This window comes from Tachysurus vachellii, chromosome 1, assembly GCF_030014155.1.
Source record: "Tachysurus vachellii isolate PV-2020 chromosome 1, HZAU_Pvac_v1, whole genome shotgun sequence".
NCBI classification, from domain to species: domain Eukaryota; kingdom Metazoa; phylum Chordata; class Actinopteri; order Siluriformes; family Bagridae; genus Tachysurus; species Tachysurus vachellii.
This window is the reverse complement of record NC_083460.1, coordinates 32,360,425-32,376,310: the sequence shown is the minus strand read 5'-3', so window position 1 is coordinate 32,376,310 and position 15,886 is coordinate 32,360,425. Positions and strand designations below refer to the sequence as shown.

Below are 15,886 nucleotides of genomic sequence, written 5' to 3'. Positions count from 1 at the left end.
ACTATGTGATGAAAAGAGAAGGACGGTAAGATTTTAAATACTGAGTAAAATAAAAATCATCAGATCATGCAGTGACAAATATTTACACCTGTGTGACTCACAACTGATTCATCATGCCATCAGTTACACCGCTCCTATAAGCTCTATTCATCTTTGGTACAGTTGCGTGTGTGTTTTGGAAAATGTAAAAGACATTAAAATGTTTCTGATGGAATCTCGTTATCAGAAGCGATGGAGTTTATCAGGGTCTTCTGATGCCATCTGTGAGAAATCCTGGAAAATGTCCTGGTATGTTTCATCACCTGAGGAACAAATAAGTAAATAAGTAAATAAATAAACAGATAAACACAGAAATAAATGCATATGTTAAAGCAGAAATGAGAAAGATGCAAAAGCAAAAGCAGGAAAATGAATGAAAGATAGAAAAAGGACAACAAGTAATCCTACCTGGGCTCAGAGCTCAGCAGCCAATCAGCAAAAAAGAAAAAAGAGGAAGGAAAACAGGACGTAGAGGAAGTGTACAGAGAAAGAGACATTTTTATTGGATCTTATCTCAATATTATGCGATTCGTTTGTGTTGCTCCAAGAGGAAATATTAGTACAGAGGTGGTAGAAACATAGCAGGTGTTATTATCAGCATCACAGAAGAAATTGAGATTAAAAAAAGCATAACAGATGCAGTGAATATACAAGCACATATCGGCAGGAATATCAATGAAACCCTAAATGTCTACAGGTTTGGCAGGATTTTATTTTATCGATGTACACACAATTCTCCAACCAGGTTATTGTAACTTCTTTGTTTTTCCTATTTATCTCTGAAAATGTTTGATTGTCTTTAACTTTATTTTTATGTTGTAGCTTGATCCTGCCGGCTTAAATTTAACAGGAGAGTGTACACACACGCGCACAGACACACACACGCACACGGTGTTTAATCTGAAAGATTATAATTCATTTGGAACATAAAACTATAAGTGATAAAATTGTGTTTATCACAATTTCTATTTGTATACAATACAAATACATGACATACATTCAACTGTCTTAAATAGTCTCTAATAAATAAATAGATGTATTATTTATATTTTTATATACATTAATATTTCATCAAAAAAAAAGAATGCAAAAAGCACATAAAAAAAGAAGTAGCTAAATAAAGCATGAACTAGGTTTAAATTGTCAGGTTTGATAAGACACGGTGTGGAGGTGTGTTTTGTTCTGCTCTGGATAGAGAGCAGAATTTACAATATGAGAAAATTGCAGATTTACAGCAACACCTGATGAGTCACAAGATGATTTAACGTATATAAAATCCATCTAAATAGAGATCTATAAATAATTGCAGCTTGAAATACAATAAATGTAGGAATGTTTCACCAGCATGTTTTAGCTCCATAGTCGTCCTCGTGACTGTATGGCTTTAATCGAGTTATTCTACAGGAATCTGGGACTAAACTGGACTATTCTGTACTCTGTACTACTGTCACAGCTGCACAGCGGCATGGGTATAAAGAAATACGACACTGTTAAGTGTCTCCAAGCTGTAAGTAAATAAATTCTTCAATACACTTCCTGTACTGAATCTCAGTGTGATAGTTGGGGGAATATTGACCTGTGAGACCTGTGTATGGTCCCTCCGACTCTCTCATCTCTTCGTTCATCTTGGCCAATCGCAGCCTGAGGAGAAAAGACAACAAACAGTGTCAGTGATCTATGATTATCTTTTAACTTCAGTGATAACCAATTAGAACATCTCAGTAAACTAAAACTGAATCTCTCACAGCGTTACAATGTCTGCATTAGCCGCTTCCACCGCAATGGACAGTGGCGTTTTGTCCTCAATGTCTGCTGCATTCTGGTTGGCTCCACGCTTCAGGAATAAACACACTTGTCTGAGGAAGAAGAAGAGGACAAAAAAAAACCTTTACACTCTGTACTTTGTAACACACTATGTTAAATTGTGATTTAGATTGTGATTATTTTATTATTTCTGAAAAACCTTCAGTAAATTATAAAGTCTATTACTCCAAAACTATGCTAAATTAAAAATGACATTAAATTACATTACATTTGTTTTACTACTTGATTATATAGCTACCAAAATAAAATCTAAAGATATTAAGGTAATAAAAATAATTATAACAAAACTAGTTTTTTTAATTAAAATATAATCACACACAAAGCAACAAAATAGATGAAAGTACATCATCATCTATTTTAAATTTCTACATAGTTTCAGCTAATTAAAGCATCCCAGAGCTAATGATATTCACTCTCCGAGCATTTTATTGGAAAAACCTGTCAGATCATTCAGATGCAGCCTGGAAGCTAAGAAAAGTTGACATCAAACATCAGAATAGGGAACAAATGTGAATTTGCATATCATGATTGTTGGTACCAGAGCAGGTTTGATCAATTCTATAGCCGCTGATCTCAGATGTTCACACACAATTTATATTGTCGAATCCATGCCACAAAGGATTGGGTGTGTTTTAAAAATAAAGCTCATAATAAAGTGCTCAATGAGTGTATTTACATTTTTATAATTGTACACTTAAATCTGTTCATAATGTACTTATTATTTTATAGCGCGTGTGTGTGTGCGTGCGTGGGTGTGTATGTATAGTGGTGTGAGTGTGTCCGTATGTGTGTGTGTGTGTGTGTATGTGCATGTGTGTGTGCGCATGTGTGTGTGTATGTGCATGTGTGTGTGTGTGGACCACTACACCACGCACACACTCACACACTGGTGGCGTGTGTGTGTGTGTGTGAGCGTGCGTGCGTGTGTGCGTGTGTGAGCGTGCGTGTGTGAGCGTGTATATGTATGGGGGTGTGAGGGTGTGCGTTTGTGTGTGCATGTGTGTGTGTGTGTGTGTATGTGTGGGTGTGTGTGTGTGTGTGAGCGTGCGTGTGTGTGTGTGTGTGTATATGTATGGGGGTGTGAGGGTGTGCGTTTGTGTGTGCATGTGTGTGCGAGTGTGTGTGCGTGTGTGTATGTGTGTGTGTGTGTGTATGTGTGGTGTGGATGTGTGTGCGCGCGTGCGTGTGTATGTATGGGGGTGTGAGTGTGTGCGGGTGTGTATGTGTGGGGGTGTGTGTGTGCGCGCGTGTGTGTGTGCACGGGTGTGTGTGTGCATGGGTGTGTGTATGTATGGGGGTGTGAGTGTGTCCGTATGTGTGTGTGCGTGTGTATATGCGTGTGTGTGTGTGTATGTGCATGTGTGTGTGTGTGTGTATTTGCGTGTGTGTGTGCGCGTGCGTGTGTGGGTGTGCATGCGTGTGTGGGTGTGCGTGCGTGCGTGGGTGTGTGTGTGTGTTTGTGTGTATGTGTAAACAGACCCGGTATGTCCGAGGATGGTGGCGTGGTGTAGTGGTCCTCTGCCCTGACTGTCACACTGATTCACACTGGCTGAATTCTGGAGCAGAAACTCACACGTAACCAGAGAGCCCTGAGAAACACACACACACACACACACACACACACACACACACACACACACACACACACACACACACACACAAAACTCAGCATTACATGAAACAACCAATAAGCGAATATTTCATCACTTTTTCCAGTGCTACGTGAGCCGTACCAGAGTAACCAAACATTCTGCTCTGGTATCATGTGAGCTGATCCTGGGCATGTGGGTGGGGATAATATAAGCACTAATCAGAGATTGGTCAACCTCTGAACACACTGTTCTTTCATGTCACAATTTTATTTCAGAATTAAATTTTTTACATTTTTTTATTAAGTTACAGGAATAATATTGTCAACAGCACTGTTCCAAATGACTTCCTATGTATTCTGCTTGCTCAGTACTTAATGTCCTACATGCACAATGTATAATGACATTTGAGTTTTCCATATTACCTGAAAATATCATACATTGCATTTCACTGAAGACTGAAAGTTTTGGCTGTGTGCAATACTATTTAGTTAAAGACCAAAGTATTGGCACCCTGAATACGCTGGCTGCTATCACATGACGGTTTGTTTTGTAATATTTTCACTAAAGATTCTAACATTCAGACTCAGACTATAATTGAAAATGTTTGCTACAACTCAGCAAAGGTTGAATATCTCTTTCTCTTATTTTTCTTGTTGTTAAAGCAAAGATCAGAGTACTTAAGAAGTACTTAAGTAGCGAAAAAAAAAATGAAAATGTCGGCAAAAATGTGCTGTGGTGTGTTTTCACTTAAATGGACTCTCACTGCCGTTTAGCTGTGTGTCGGTTTTGTTTTTCTCTCCACCACCAAAAGTATTTTACTGATTGTGCTCCTCACAGTCCCCTGTCGAGTGATAGCTGATATAACTCACTCCGTGTACAGCCATGATCAGTGGTGATCTCTTCTCGTCATCTGTGTTTATAAAGTTGACCTTGGCTCCGTGTGCCAGAGCCTCAGCCATGTCAGGAAGGCTGCGTGTAAATGAGGCCCAGTACAGCTGCAAGCTGGGACAGAACTGCTTTGGCTCAGAGAAAACCAGCTTCTCCTTACTGCTACATGTGGAGGACTGAGACTCGTGTATTTCTGCACAACACACAAGAGGGGAATTTCACACAAAGATGCACAACTTAAACCGCTTTAAGACAGACAGACAGACAGACAGACAGACAGACACAATTTATTAGAAAAGTATGTTAATTTAAAACTGTGATTTTCAGCTGCTCTGTTGTGAGATATTTTGTTAAGGAAAATTTATCAACACATTTCGTTCGAATCAGAATCTAAAGTTCATCATAACTATAAATAGAAGCATCCAACCTGTATGATTCTGACTGGTGTTTACAACCGCTGGGCTTCTTTCAGCTTTGCTCACAATGCCACTTTCTGCACTTTTAACTGAGGAACACATTCGCACACACACACACGCACACACAGAGTTAAGTTTACAGTTTACTTAGAAAACCTCTGACTATTTCACCAAGTTTATGAGCAATAACCCACAAGAAGGAACACCACAGCTACAGAAGGGGTTAAAAAAGCAAAAGAGAGGTCAGAATGTGAGGAAGAGGACAGGATGGTGCTGGATGATGAAGCTTAGCCCATAGTGGCAGTTGTTCTATACTTACTACTGCGCTGGCCAGACGCATCAAAGTAGGAGAAGAGAGAATCTAATTCACCAGGACAGAAGAGAGATTCGCTGGAAACTTCAAGGACACTCGCAGCTACGCAAAGACCAGGTCACAGAGCAAAGGTCAAAAGGTCAGAGGATCGGGAGGTTAGTCAAGTAGCAGAAAGGATTGTGAAGAAGGTCAAACAGAAGCAGTTAAACTATAGCTGCAGGAAGAGAAAGCAAAAAGGACGCAGAGTCATGGTGGATACGGTCGTACTTTTTCGTTCATCGCTTGTTCTCATTGGAGATCTAGATTCTCATTTGCATAAAATTAAACTTAAATTTTAATTTAGGTTTAGACTGAGTAGTGTGTGCTGTGGTTACAGTAGCGAGGTGTAATCCGCCATACAAAAATGTTGTAAATAATAAAATAAATAAAAGCACCATAAGCTGCATTGCAAACTAATAATAAAAAAAAATAAATAAAAAAAATTCTTATTTCTCTGGACACAGACTAGCGTATTGTCACACTAACCTGATGCTCCGGATGCTGGCCGTGATTTCTGTACATGTGCTTGTTGAGTTGCTTGTCGTGCTTGTGATTCGGAGGGGTCACTGATTCGTTTCTGCTCTACACTCAAAGCCATGATCTTCAGCTTCAGTTCTTCGTCTGATGGCATTCTGATGAACCGCCGATCAACATACTTGGCTCTTATGTATGACTCCACGTCCTGCCTGAAGTAGAGAGAGAGAGAAAGAGATAAACAGATAAATTACACAAAAACAAACACCTTTAACACTTGTCATCATCATATGGATGGACTTATCATCTAGAATCACAGTGAATACCTGGAGTCTCCAGGTTGTGGTTTCCGCGCTCCAAGCTCCTCCCTGCGAGCTTCATATATATGATTTATGACCCCGTTTCCAAGCTCACGCATTAACTGAAAAACATTGAATTACGCAAGATTATGGACACACTGTAACATATAGAGTGAATATTGTATTTTGTAGTGTTTCTACTTAAAAAAAAAAAAAAAAGAATGACCATGCTGGAGAATAAAGGCCAAACAGATTATGACAGCATGTTGGATGTCACAGGTTCAGACAGGTTATGAAACATGTACATCAGGTTTATACCGATCCGCATTCAAACGACCATTAAGATCGTGACAGTAATCGCCATGGTTACTAAAGAGATCAAATTTTAGTTGGGGTGATTACTCTGCTGTTTAAACATTTACAGCATTTGGCAGATGCCCTTATCCAGAGAGACTTACAATTCATTTCATTTTATACAACTGGGCAATTGAGGGTTAAGGGCCTTGCTCAGGGGCCCAGCAGTGGCGGCTTGGTGTACATGGGCTTTAAACTCACAACTTTCTGACCAGTGGTCAAACACCTTAACCACTGAGCTACCGCATACCCCAACAATATTATGCAGTAAACAATGGTGTGCAGTACCTTTAATTCAAAATGGACTCTAAGTATTTGTTTCTGCCCCCATTTGGCTGTGATAGTGTGTGCATGTGGGACAGAGAGATAAGCTGTGACGTGGACACAGTGGGAGTTTGAGTGATACTGGACTGGTTTAATGCGACTGTTTCCAGCACCCATCTGTCAGCATCTCTCTTTTCTCACCTTCAACAGTTCGGGATCCCACGTGTCCAGAGTCAGAGATCTCACTTTGGAGAAATGAACTCCTAAACTCCTAATGAGAGAGAAAAACAAATCCATGTTTAACAGTTAAATATTTGACAGCATTGTGACAATATAAACGTACAGGTTTAATTTGTTATTAATGATTTAAACCCTAATTCCGCTGACATCGATCCAAATTATTTGATGTGAATCAAAGTTACTTGCATACTGAATGCTCAACATAAACAGATTATTTAAAAAAAAGATTTTTATACTACAAAGAATTTTTGAAGAAATGTTTTTTAAAGATTTGCAAGTAGGCTTAAGGTTTAATATACAAGTATGTTTTATTTATTTAACAAACAAATATCAATTCTACTTAACACACTACCTCAGTAATACACTACGAAAACAACAAAGTGGTTGATTCTTTACATAATGTTTACTTTTGTGTACATTTTCTTGTAATATTTTCAAATTGTGGCTATGTTTAGGATTTTATTTATTGCAATTTTAAAGGGGAACTAGAGATAAAAACTGGGACTGTGAAAGTCAAATGGTGGGGACATTTGCTTATTCTGGAGACATTAATTTGCTAACACATTAGTCATAAATTCATTTTGTGTTTATTAACAGTTATTAAGCATTACTGTTTAAGGTACTTTTATGTTCACCACTTTACTATAACTGTCCCATTATGCAATGAGAACTGCATAGCTGCATAGCATAACTGCATTGACTGACAGATGCACAAAAAGGTACGTAATCCTGCTTGTGTGTGTGTGTGTGTGTGTGTGTGCGAGCCTGTGTGTGCTGGAGTTTGTATACCTGTGGATGCCAGAACACTGGATACACAGCGTGATCCCCAGATTAATGCTGGCCCATTTGGGGTCCGGCTGGTTGCAATCGCAGCAGGTGCTGTTTCCTGCGATGGCCATGACCTTCTGTACGGCACCTTCCCCTTTCAGACTCTTCTCTCTCGGGTCTGACTCTAAGCTTCCTGTGGATGGCGATGACTTCCTGTCCAACTTCTGTAAAAAACATTGTACAGTAATCACATAAATCACTTCTAAGAAGAGTTAGGAAAAGTGACATATTTGTATTGTATCTTCATATAGCCCAGCCCCATGCTGAATATATCACATGACAACCAAATGGTCGTCTTTTCTTTTTGGGTTATGATAAGTGAGCCTGCACATTTTCCCAAGACGTGTCTTCTGACTCAGAGTCACCCACATCACTGCAGCATTCCTCCATTAGCTTCCTGTTGCTATCCAGATTCAAGTAAAAACCAGGATTGCACCAACATATTAGCTGTCTTCAAAAGGTTCAACTCTTTAATAAGAACTAAAATAATCTAATTATGAAAATTGGAGTAATCTGTAATAAAGTCACCTCTGAGTCATCTGATCTGTCTCTGAAGGCTGTAGCGATGCTGTTCTGCATGGCTCTAATCCATGCCTGTTTCAGCTTTTCAGAATCAGCCTGCATCATACAGCTCCTGTACACACACACACACACACACACACACACACACACACACACACACACACACACACACACAAAATATACAATATTAAAACAGATACTTACAGTGAAAATAACATGCTTCACAACTTTTTTTTAACATTTTGGTTATCAATAAAAAATAGTTGTATCCAAAGTACTATAGAAAATTATAATCAAGTGTATTAAATGTTATTATATTGTTATATGGCCCAGTCCAACTTTACATTATTATTATTGAGCCAGACTCACTTTGTGGGTGAAACCACCTCAAAGCAGAAACGGCGCTCAATGTCCTCGCAGTGTTTAACTGTACACAACCTCAGATCTTCCACCACCACCGTGGGGTTATCCTGGGTCAAAGCACACAACTTATACTCAAACACCGACAATTATGTTTTAGGATTTAAGAAGACAACCTTCTAACTGTTTAATTTATTAATTAATGGCTAAGACTGTACTTGAAAGTAAAACACAACACTCATTTAAAGCCTGATCGGCGGAGGAGAATCGTGTAACTCACCTTAAACTTCTTCTGGTACACTAACTGATTGTTCTGAATTGAGAACCAGCGCCTGCAAAGAAAAACACAGTCAAAAATGTGAATAATCAGATCAAGGGCTTTGATTAAAATTTTTTGTGGGGCAAGGACGTTTTTTATTTATCTATTTAACTTAACATTTTGTAAAGCAATGAACTGTTCTCTTTTTCTTTTGTGTTGGAGCTACAAGGCCAATCTAGTTAACAATGAATCTACAATGTAGTCATTTCTATCCCAAAAACACTAAAGGTTATTGCTCATCATTAGCTATTTCTGAAGAAGCCTTCTGGGATTATTTCCTATTTTATTTCAAACTGAATAGGCTTCATCTGTTTGTTTTTCCTCCCTCCACCTCTGAGGAAATTACAGGCTGAAATAGCCTCTGATTTTAAGCCAAACACAGTCACCTGATAACTTTAGTACTGTCTATAAGCACATGTCTATGATTTTCTAGGCACAGGTCATCTCACATTAATAAAAACGATGCTTGACTGCTGCTACTGATAATTTTACTTACAAATGTTTACTTGGAAATGCATTTTAAAGAAAAATCTTTTTTTTAAACTGAGATCCTGCAGGAGGATCTATTCAAGGATCCATTATAATAGTGGCATTAGACACAAGTTATTATTTAATATTCACAAATGAACATCATAATCAACTTTTAGTTTTCTGTAGTGACACATGTTGCATTTCTGTCAATTTTTTAAAGATCAGACAAAACACCCAGGTTCCTAAATATCCCAGTAAAAATCCATTCTTCTTTGCTGTATGAATTTTTCATTGCAGAAATGGCCATTGTGTTTTTTTCAGCTCTACACCAACCTGTTCCATGTTTTGAAGGCATTACTAGCCCTCTTGAACAAATACCCCTCCATAATGATCCCGTTCTCCACGTCCACATTGTACTCCAGCTTGGTGTCGTCATTCGAATAATCCTAAGAAAACACATGGGAGGGCGACACTCAACAAAACTGACACTATGTACACAAATTGCACAAAATAAACCCCATTTAATTGTCCATCATTCGTAGAAATGTGAAAACCAAAATTATGTTTGTAAATGAAATCAAAATTAGACAGACTCGTGTCAGTCTAAATTAAAATAGCACCGAGCTAACAATAACAATGAGCTGTAGGACACCGAAACCTCTGTGTTTGTGGTGTGGTGTTGTAGATGCTGTCTGGTACATGAGGATGAGTGACAGAACTCTTAGCATACTGTCATTGAACTCCTGTGGAGAAGGAAGAAGAAATAAAGGATTCAGTTCTTATGTCAGTGATTATGTTACAAAGGAAAGCGGTGAGGACAACAGCTGAGCTCTGCTCAAATATCCTATAGAGGACATTATATCCATTACAGTCCAGTCCAAAAGACTGAGTCCACTCTCAGGACATCTTACTAAACTGATAATAAAAAAGGGTGTTTATTACTGAGTAAAGGCAGTAGTCACTCCAAGAAACAGGAGAAGCCTGAAGAAGTGTTTAAGAAGAGTTGGAGGTGGTATATTTTTAAACACTATAGCTACAGAGACAAAAGCTCACCGACATAAATGTATAAGCTTGTTCTATAAGCAGACATAAGCTCGTTCTAATAAGTGAGCAAATCTATAGTAACGACTCATTCACACTGGAAGCTCCACATAAACAGATTAATAAAGGTCATATTTGTAATGATGATATGTGAGGAGATTTCATTTTTATTCCATTTACTGAAGACGTCTCCTGTATCCATGCACAAAGGTAAAGCTGTAACTAAGTTTTCAGAGGAGATTACACTTGACAAGCTACTTCTGTCTTAGAAACTTAAAAGATTTAGGTCAGGGAACAACTGTTTAAAGCCATTATAATGTAAGAAAGTTGTTTCTCAGACATTCCACAACATTCGGTGTAACAATAAATGGATAAAAACGTATAAATGTGAAATATTGTAATTGTTGTACAAGTACAAGAGGAATAACAAATCTTGGGGATGTGCTGTTATGACTAATAATATTTTTTCACAGATTTACAGTGTCCTAACTGCTAATTTTACAAGACTGTAATACAACCTGAATTCCGGAAATGTTGGAACATTTTTTAAATTTGAATAAAATGAAAACTAAAAGACTTTCAAGGTCACAATAGCCAATATTTTATTAACAACAGAACATGGATAACATAAATGTTTAAACATTTACACTTTTATCCACTAAATGAGCTAATTTCAAATTTGATGCCTGTTGAAGGGTCTTAAAATAGTTGGGATGGGGGCGTGTTAGCATCTCCTCTTCTTTTCAAAACAGTTTGAAGACGTCTGGGCATCGAGTTTATGAGTTTCTGTAGTTTTGGTGTTGGAATTTTGGTCCCATTCTTGCCTGATATACCTTTTAGCATTCATAGTGCCTTCCAAAACATGCAAGCTGCCCATATGGTATGCACTTAAGCACTCCCATACCATCAGAGATGCTGGGCTTTTGAACTGAATGCTAATACACTGGAAGGTCTCCCTCCTCTTCAGCCCTGAGGACTCATTGTATTTGATTTCCAACAAGAATGTTAAATTTGGAATCGTCTGACTATAGAACATGTTTCCACTTTGAAACAGTCCATTTTTAATGAGCCTTGGCCCACTGGAACCAACAGCATTTCTGGACAATATTCACATATACAGAGCTTTAGTTGACATCTGCAGATAGCACTGCGGATTGTGTTTACAGACAGTGGTTTCTGGAAGTATTCCAGGCCCCATTTAGTAACGTTGTTGACACAATCATGCCGATGAGTGATGCAGTGTCGTCTGAGGGCCCGAAGGCCACAGGCATCCAATAAAGTTCTTTGGCCTTGTCCTTTACTGCAGAGATTTCTCCAGTTTCTCTGAATCTTTTGATGATGTTATGCACTGTAGATGATGAGATTTGCAAAGCCTTTGCAATCTGATGTTGAGGAACATTGTTTTTAAAGTTTTCCACAATGTTTTTACACACTATTTCACAGATTGGAGAGCCTCTGTCCATCTTTACTTCTGAGAGACTCTGCCTCTCTAACACATCCCTTTTATAGCTAATCATGCTATAGAACTGACCTAAATGAACTTAGTTAGTTTCTAGTTGTTCTCCCAGCTAAATATTTTCAAGATTTCTTGCATTTTCAGCCATTTATTGCCGTGCCAACTTTTTTAAAACCTGTAGCCGTCATTAAATTTGAAATGAGCTCATGTAGTGGATAAAAATGTAAAATTTTGCCGTTTAAACATTTGTTATTTTATCTAGGTTCTACTATGAATAAAATATTGGCTCATGTGACTTGAAAGTCTTTTAGTTTTCATTTTATTCAAATTTAAAAAATTCGGGTTGTAATATGCTTATTGAGATGTTTAACTATTTATAATCATTTACTCACCACTAGGCCTGTGTCTGAGACAGAGTGAATTTCTGGTTAGCGTCTCATTAAGACAGCAGTGTACAGTTGCCTTATAAGGGTCCTTATTTTGAATGGATTTTTAAATCCTAATACAAATGTAGCTGATCAGCCCTGACACAATCTGCGCAATCCAATCCTGTTTATTTTAATATAGCAATGACATCAGTGTGATATCTGGAAAAAGAGAGAACGATCCCAGACACACTCTACACATTCATTACGCTTCAACGTTACAAACATGGAAATGATTTTAAATCCGACATGCTGTGGTTCATGAGTCATATAATGTGGAGAATTGAGCCAGACATGATGCAGAGAGAAGACGACGCAGAGGAACTACACAGTAATGTGAACTAAATTAACGACGACATCAATAGGTTAAAGCAGTTGGCGTCAGGTTTGTTTTTTTCCTTCTAGGAAAAGAGGACGTCTGCAACAACGTCACACATAACATTTACATTAGCCTTCGTTCTTCTCTCTTAATTAGTAGGTATGCTACTCCAGCATCTAATTACATATACTGCTGCCATTTAAAGCAAAATGAACCAAACTGTATTTAAATTTAGAAATCTTTACTGCTAGGAAAAACACAGCTGTTATATGCTAACTCAAAAAGCTCTGTGTAGGGTCAATATAAAAGAAATTGAGACTAGATGTGAGACTTAAACATCTAACAAAATACCACAATATCTAATAAAAAAACACTCCTAGCATTAGTAAAACTGTGAAAAAATCTCTCTTATGTAATGTCTACAAAAATATATGAATAAAAATATATCTTTTTTGAAAAAGAAAAAAAAAACATTTTGAAAACAATTTGAAATAGTGTCAACAAACTGTTATTATTTGAGGCATACAGAAAGCCTGATATTGATTTTCTGCCAGGTAGATATTGATAATTAACATCCTTTCAGAAAGTCTCAAAAAGTAAAATACTTCATACGGCTTCATACGGTGACCGTGTCAAAGGCGCAGCTAAGCTTTTAACCTCGAGAAGAAGGTTAATGTTGAAGCTTATATTAGAAGTGTGTGAAGTTATAAATAAGAAAAATGGGTGTCCACATTTATTTCTGTAGGTATTGTTCCTATACTAACAGCTTGTAAAGAGGGACTGGTATGATCGACGATACACATAATCTAATAATATTTTTTTTAACATGTACGGAAGGCATCTCCAAGTATGGAAAGAAAGGCAGATAGAACAACTGTTTATCTTTGCTAGAATGTTTCTGTCTCTTAGACATTGCACAACAACATTAAAATTATAAACTGTGCGGCCTGTCACTCAATTGTGTGAATACATATAACGCTGGAAAATCACTGGGGTACAAGCGAAATAAAACTCCAGACTGTGTGCTTATACAGAAAAAATAAAAAATAATTAAAAAATAAAAAATTCCTGTATAACTCCACGCATGCGTCATGGGCTATTCCTTACATGACACAAAACCACACACGAGTGAATGCAGAATAGGAAATGGACCCATGGCCCATTGTTACTACCATTCATGTGTTAAAATAAAACTTGTGTCTTTTTAATCACACACTACTTAAAACAAAAACACAACAATTAGCTCCTCAAACATTTTACACTCACCAGATACCACACGTAGTAAAAGCGGCTAAAAATCTTCATGCCTGATATATAAGCAAGGGCACGTTTGTGAGTATGTATGCCAGCAGTGGCGCTGTATACAACCTTCAAGCACTGCAGTGACCATCATTCTGTCTGGGAGTGTGTCAGTGCATTTGGGCTAGCTTTAGCAAGTTGGCTAGAATAACCAGGAAGAGCTCTGCAGCATTAAACATTAATGCTGTGTGTGTGTGTTTGAAAAACACCTCACACCTCAAGTGCATGTTTGTGTTGACCTTGTAAATGTCAATGCAAAGAGACAGAGATTTTAACATGGAGCGAAGAAAAAACAAAATGAGGAAAAGAACAGACTTACCTGCTGAGTTGCCTTGGATAAAGTGCAGAGAGAAAAGAGAGGATAAGCATTAGAAATGCTGATACACACATTTCTCTTTCAGCCCTCCCTCTCTACCACTCGATTCCCATTCTCTTTTTCTCTCTAGCCCTCCCTCTTTCCCCATCCGTCTACTCACTCTCTCCTCTCACAGCCCCTTTCTCACACTCTCTCCCTAATCTTTCCCTTTTTTATCTGTTTATTTTCTCTTTCTCTCAGACACGATACAGCAGGTCGTTTCGCCCCTCCCCGACGCTACACGCCCGGTCGGCCCCTCCCCGACGCTACACGCCCGGTCGGCCCCTCCCCGACGCTACACGCCCGGTCGGCCCCTCCCCGACGCTACACGCCCGGTCGGCCCCTCCCCGACGCTACACGCCCGGTCGGCCCCTCCCCGACGCTACACGCCCGGTCGGCCCCTCCCCGACGCTACACGCCCGGTCGGCCCCTCCCCGACGCTACACGCCCGGTCGGCCCCTCTCCGACGCTACACGCCCGGTCGGCCCCTCTCCGACGCTGCACGCCCGGTCGGCCCCTCTCCGACGCTACAAGGCAGGTCGGCCCCTCTCCGACGCTACAAGGCAGGTCGGCCCCTCTCCGACGCTACACGCCTGGTCGGCCCCTCTCCGACGCTACATGGCCGGTCGGCCCCTCCCTATGATCATAACCCAGGGTTAAGCACAGTGTGAAATGCCCTTCATGACGAGCTCTTTAGAAAACCAAGTTTATAGATCTTGATTAAATCCATGTGTATAGTATGCTACATGGACATTTTTACTTTAAGACACTTTACTTACTTTAAGCTACACAATATCCGTCCACCCCCATCAAAGCAACCAATGAGAGAAGTACATATTGCTTTACTGTATTGTTGCTAAAATGTGAAAAATGTGTAAAATAGGATCTTAATGACAGGTGAAAAAAAGAGGGAGGGATTTTACAGTCACTCTTGTGATTTAGGTGCCATTTGGTCCTCACAACAGGCTAGAAACCCACACATGTCTCATTTTTCATGAGTGTGATAGTGCCAACAGTACAAGCGAAAAGCAAATTCTGGTGAAGCATGGAATTTACTCAGATGTCAGTGGAGACAAAGAAGGTTCTTGAATCGCTGTATAGAGGAGCTGCACTGTTTCTGCTGCAGCTGAATAAAATATGAGAATGACTGCAGCACCAACTTCTTACAGATCAGCTTACACCTTTAACCATCAATCCACTTATCCATCTGTCCATCCATCCACCAATCCATCAGTACAGTTGTTCATTTCAAAAACCAATGATTTTTTATTGAACCTTATACCATACTGATGCTGAAGTGTGGATTCTGATTGGTCAGAAGGTTGATTCATTTTCTATAACAACAGAAGCTTTGACAGAAGTGCAGCTCAAAACACAGGTTTATATTAAAAGCTCATTCAAAATAATGCAAAACAATTGGATAAAAAAAGATAATAAATGGATGTGTTGTGTCATTCTTTAACAAATTAAAAATAATTGGAAAAATTCTGTGGCAGAAGAGGAATGTGCTGTTATTTTAGACCTCTGAAGAATTTTAGAGCCTTTTATTAGCTTTTGCTTACACAATGATGAAGTATCACCACTGCGAACTTTTGCAGTCCACCCAGAAACACAGCTGAGCCATAGATGGTGCTCTTGGGTCTGTACAATAACCTTCCCCACCCGACCACACATACACCCTATATCCACTCACAAACACACCCACTCACACTCACACCTATACTATTCTTTATTATAGTTATTTTCGTT

General features: G+C 38.9%; 1 protein-coding gene across 2 annotated transcripts in view; it reads right to left on the bottom strand.

The window, feature by feature from the left end:
- The window catches only part of LOC132854939 (arf-GAP with coiled-coil, ANK repeat and PH domain-containing protein 2-like), a 33,446-nt gene that overhangs the window by 2,047 nt on the left and 15,513 nt on the right, over positions 1–15,886 (bottom strand). The window contains exons 10-23 of one of the 2 annotated variants that reach the window (XM_060883625.1): positions 9,576–9,688; positions 8,733–8,784; positions 8,462–8,562; positions 8,099–8,204; positions 7,532–7,734; positions 6,704–6,773; positions 5,912–6,006; positions 5,598–5,797; positions 4,771–4,848; positions 4,325–4,536; positions 3,343–3,452; positions 1,785–1,895; positions 1,616–1,680; positions 1–302 (exon numbers count right to left, since the gene is read on the bottom strand). The exon at positions 1–302 is cut by the window's left edge and continues 2,047 nt beyond it. In XM_060883625.1, coding sequence (XP_060739608.1) covers positions 223–302; positions 1,616–1,680; positions 1,785–1,895; positions 3,343–3,452; positions 4,325–4,536; positions 4,771–4,848; positions 5,598–5,797; positions 5,912–6,006; positions 6,704–6,773; positions 7,532–7,734; positions 8,099–8,204; positions 8,462–8,562; positions 8,733–8,784; positions 9,576–9,688 — 1,596 coding nt within the window. In that variant the 3' untranslated portion in view covers positions 1–222. Of the gene's footprint in view, positions 303–1,514; positions 1,681–1,784; positions 1,896–3,342; positions 3,453–4,324; positions 4,537–4,770; positions 4,849–5,597; positions 5,798–5,911; positions 6,007–6,703; positions 6,774–7,531; positions 7,735–8,098; positions 8,205–8,461; positions 8,563–8,732; positions 8,785–9,575; positions 9,689–15,886 lie in introns of those variants that run through there. The other variant, XM_060883617.1, reaches the window with a different exon arrangement.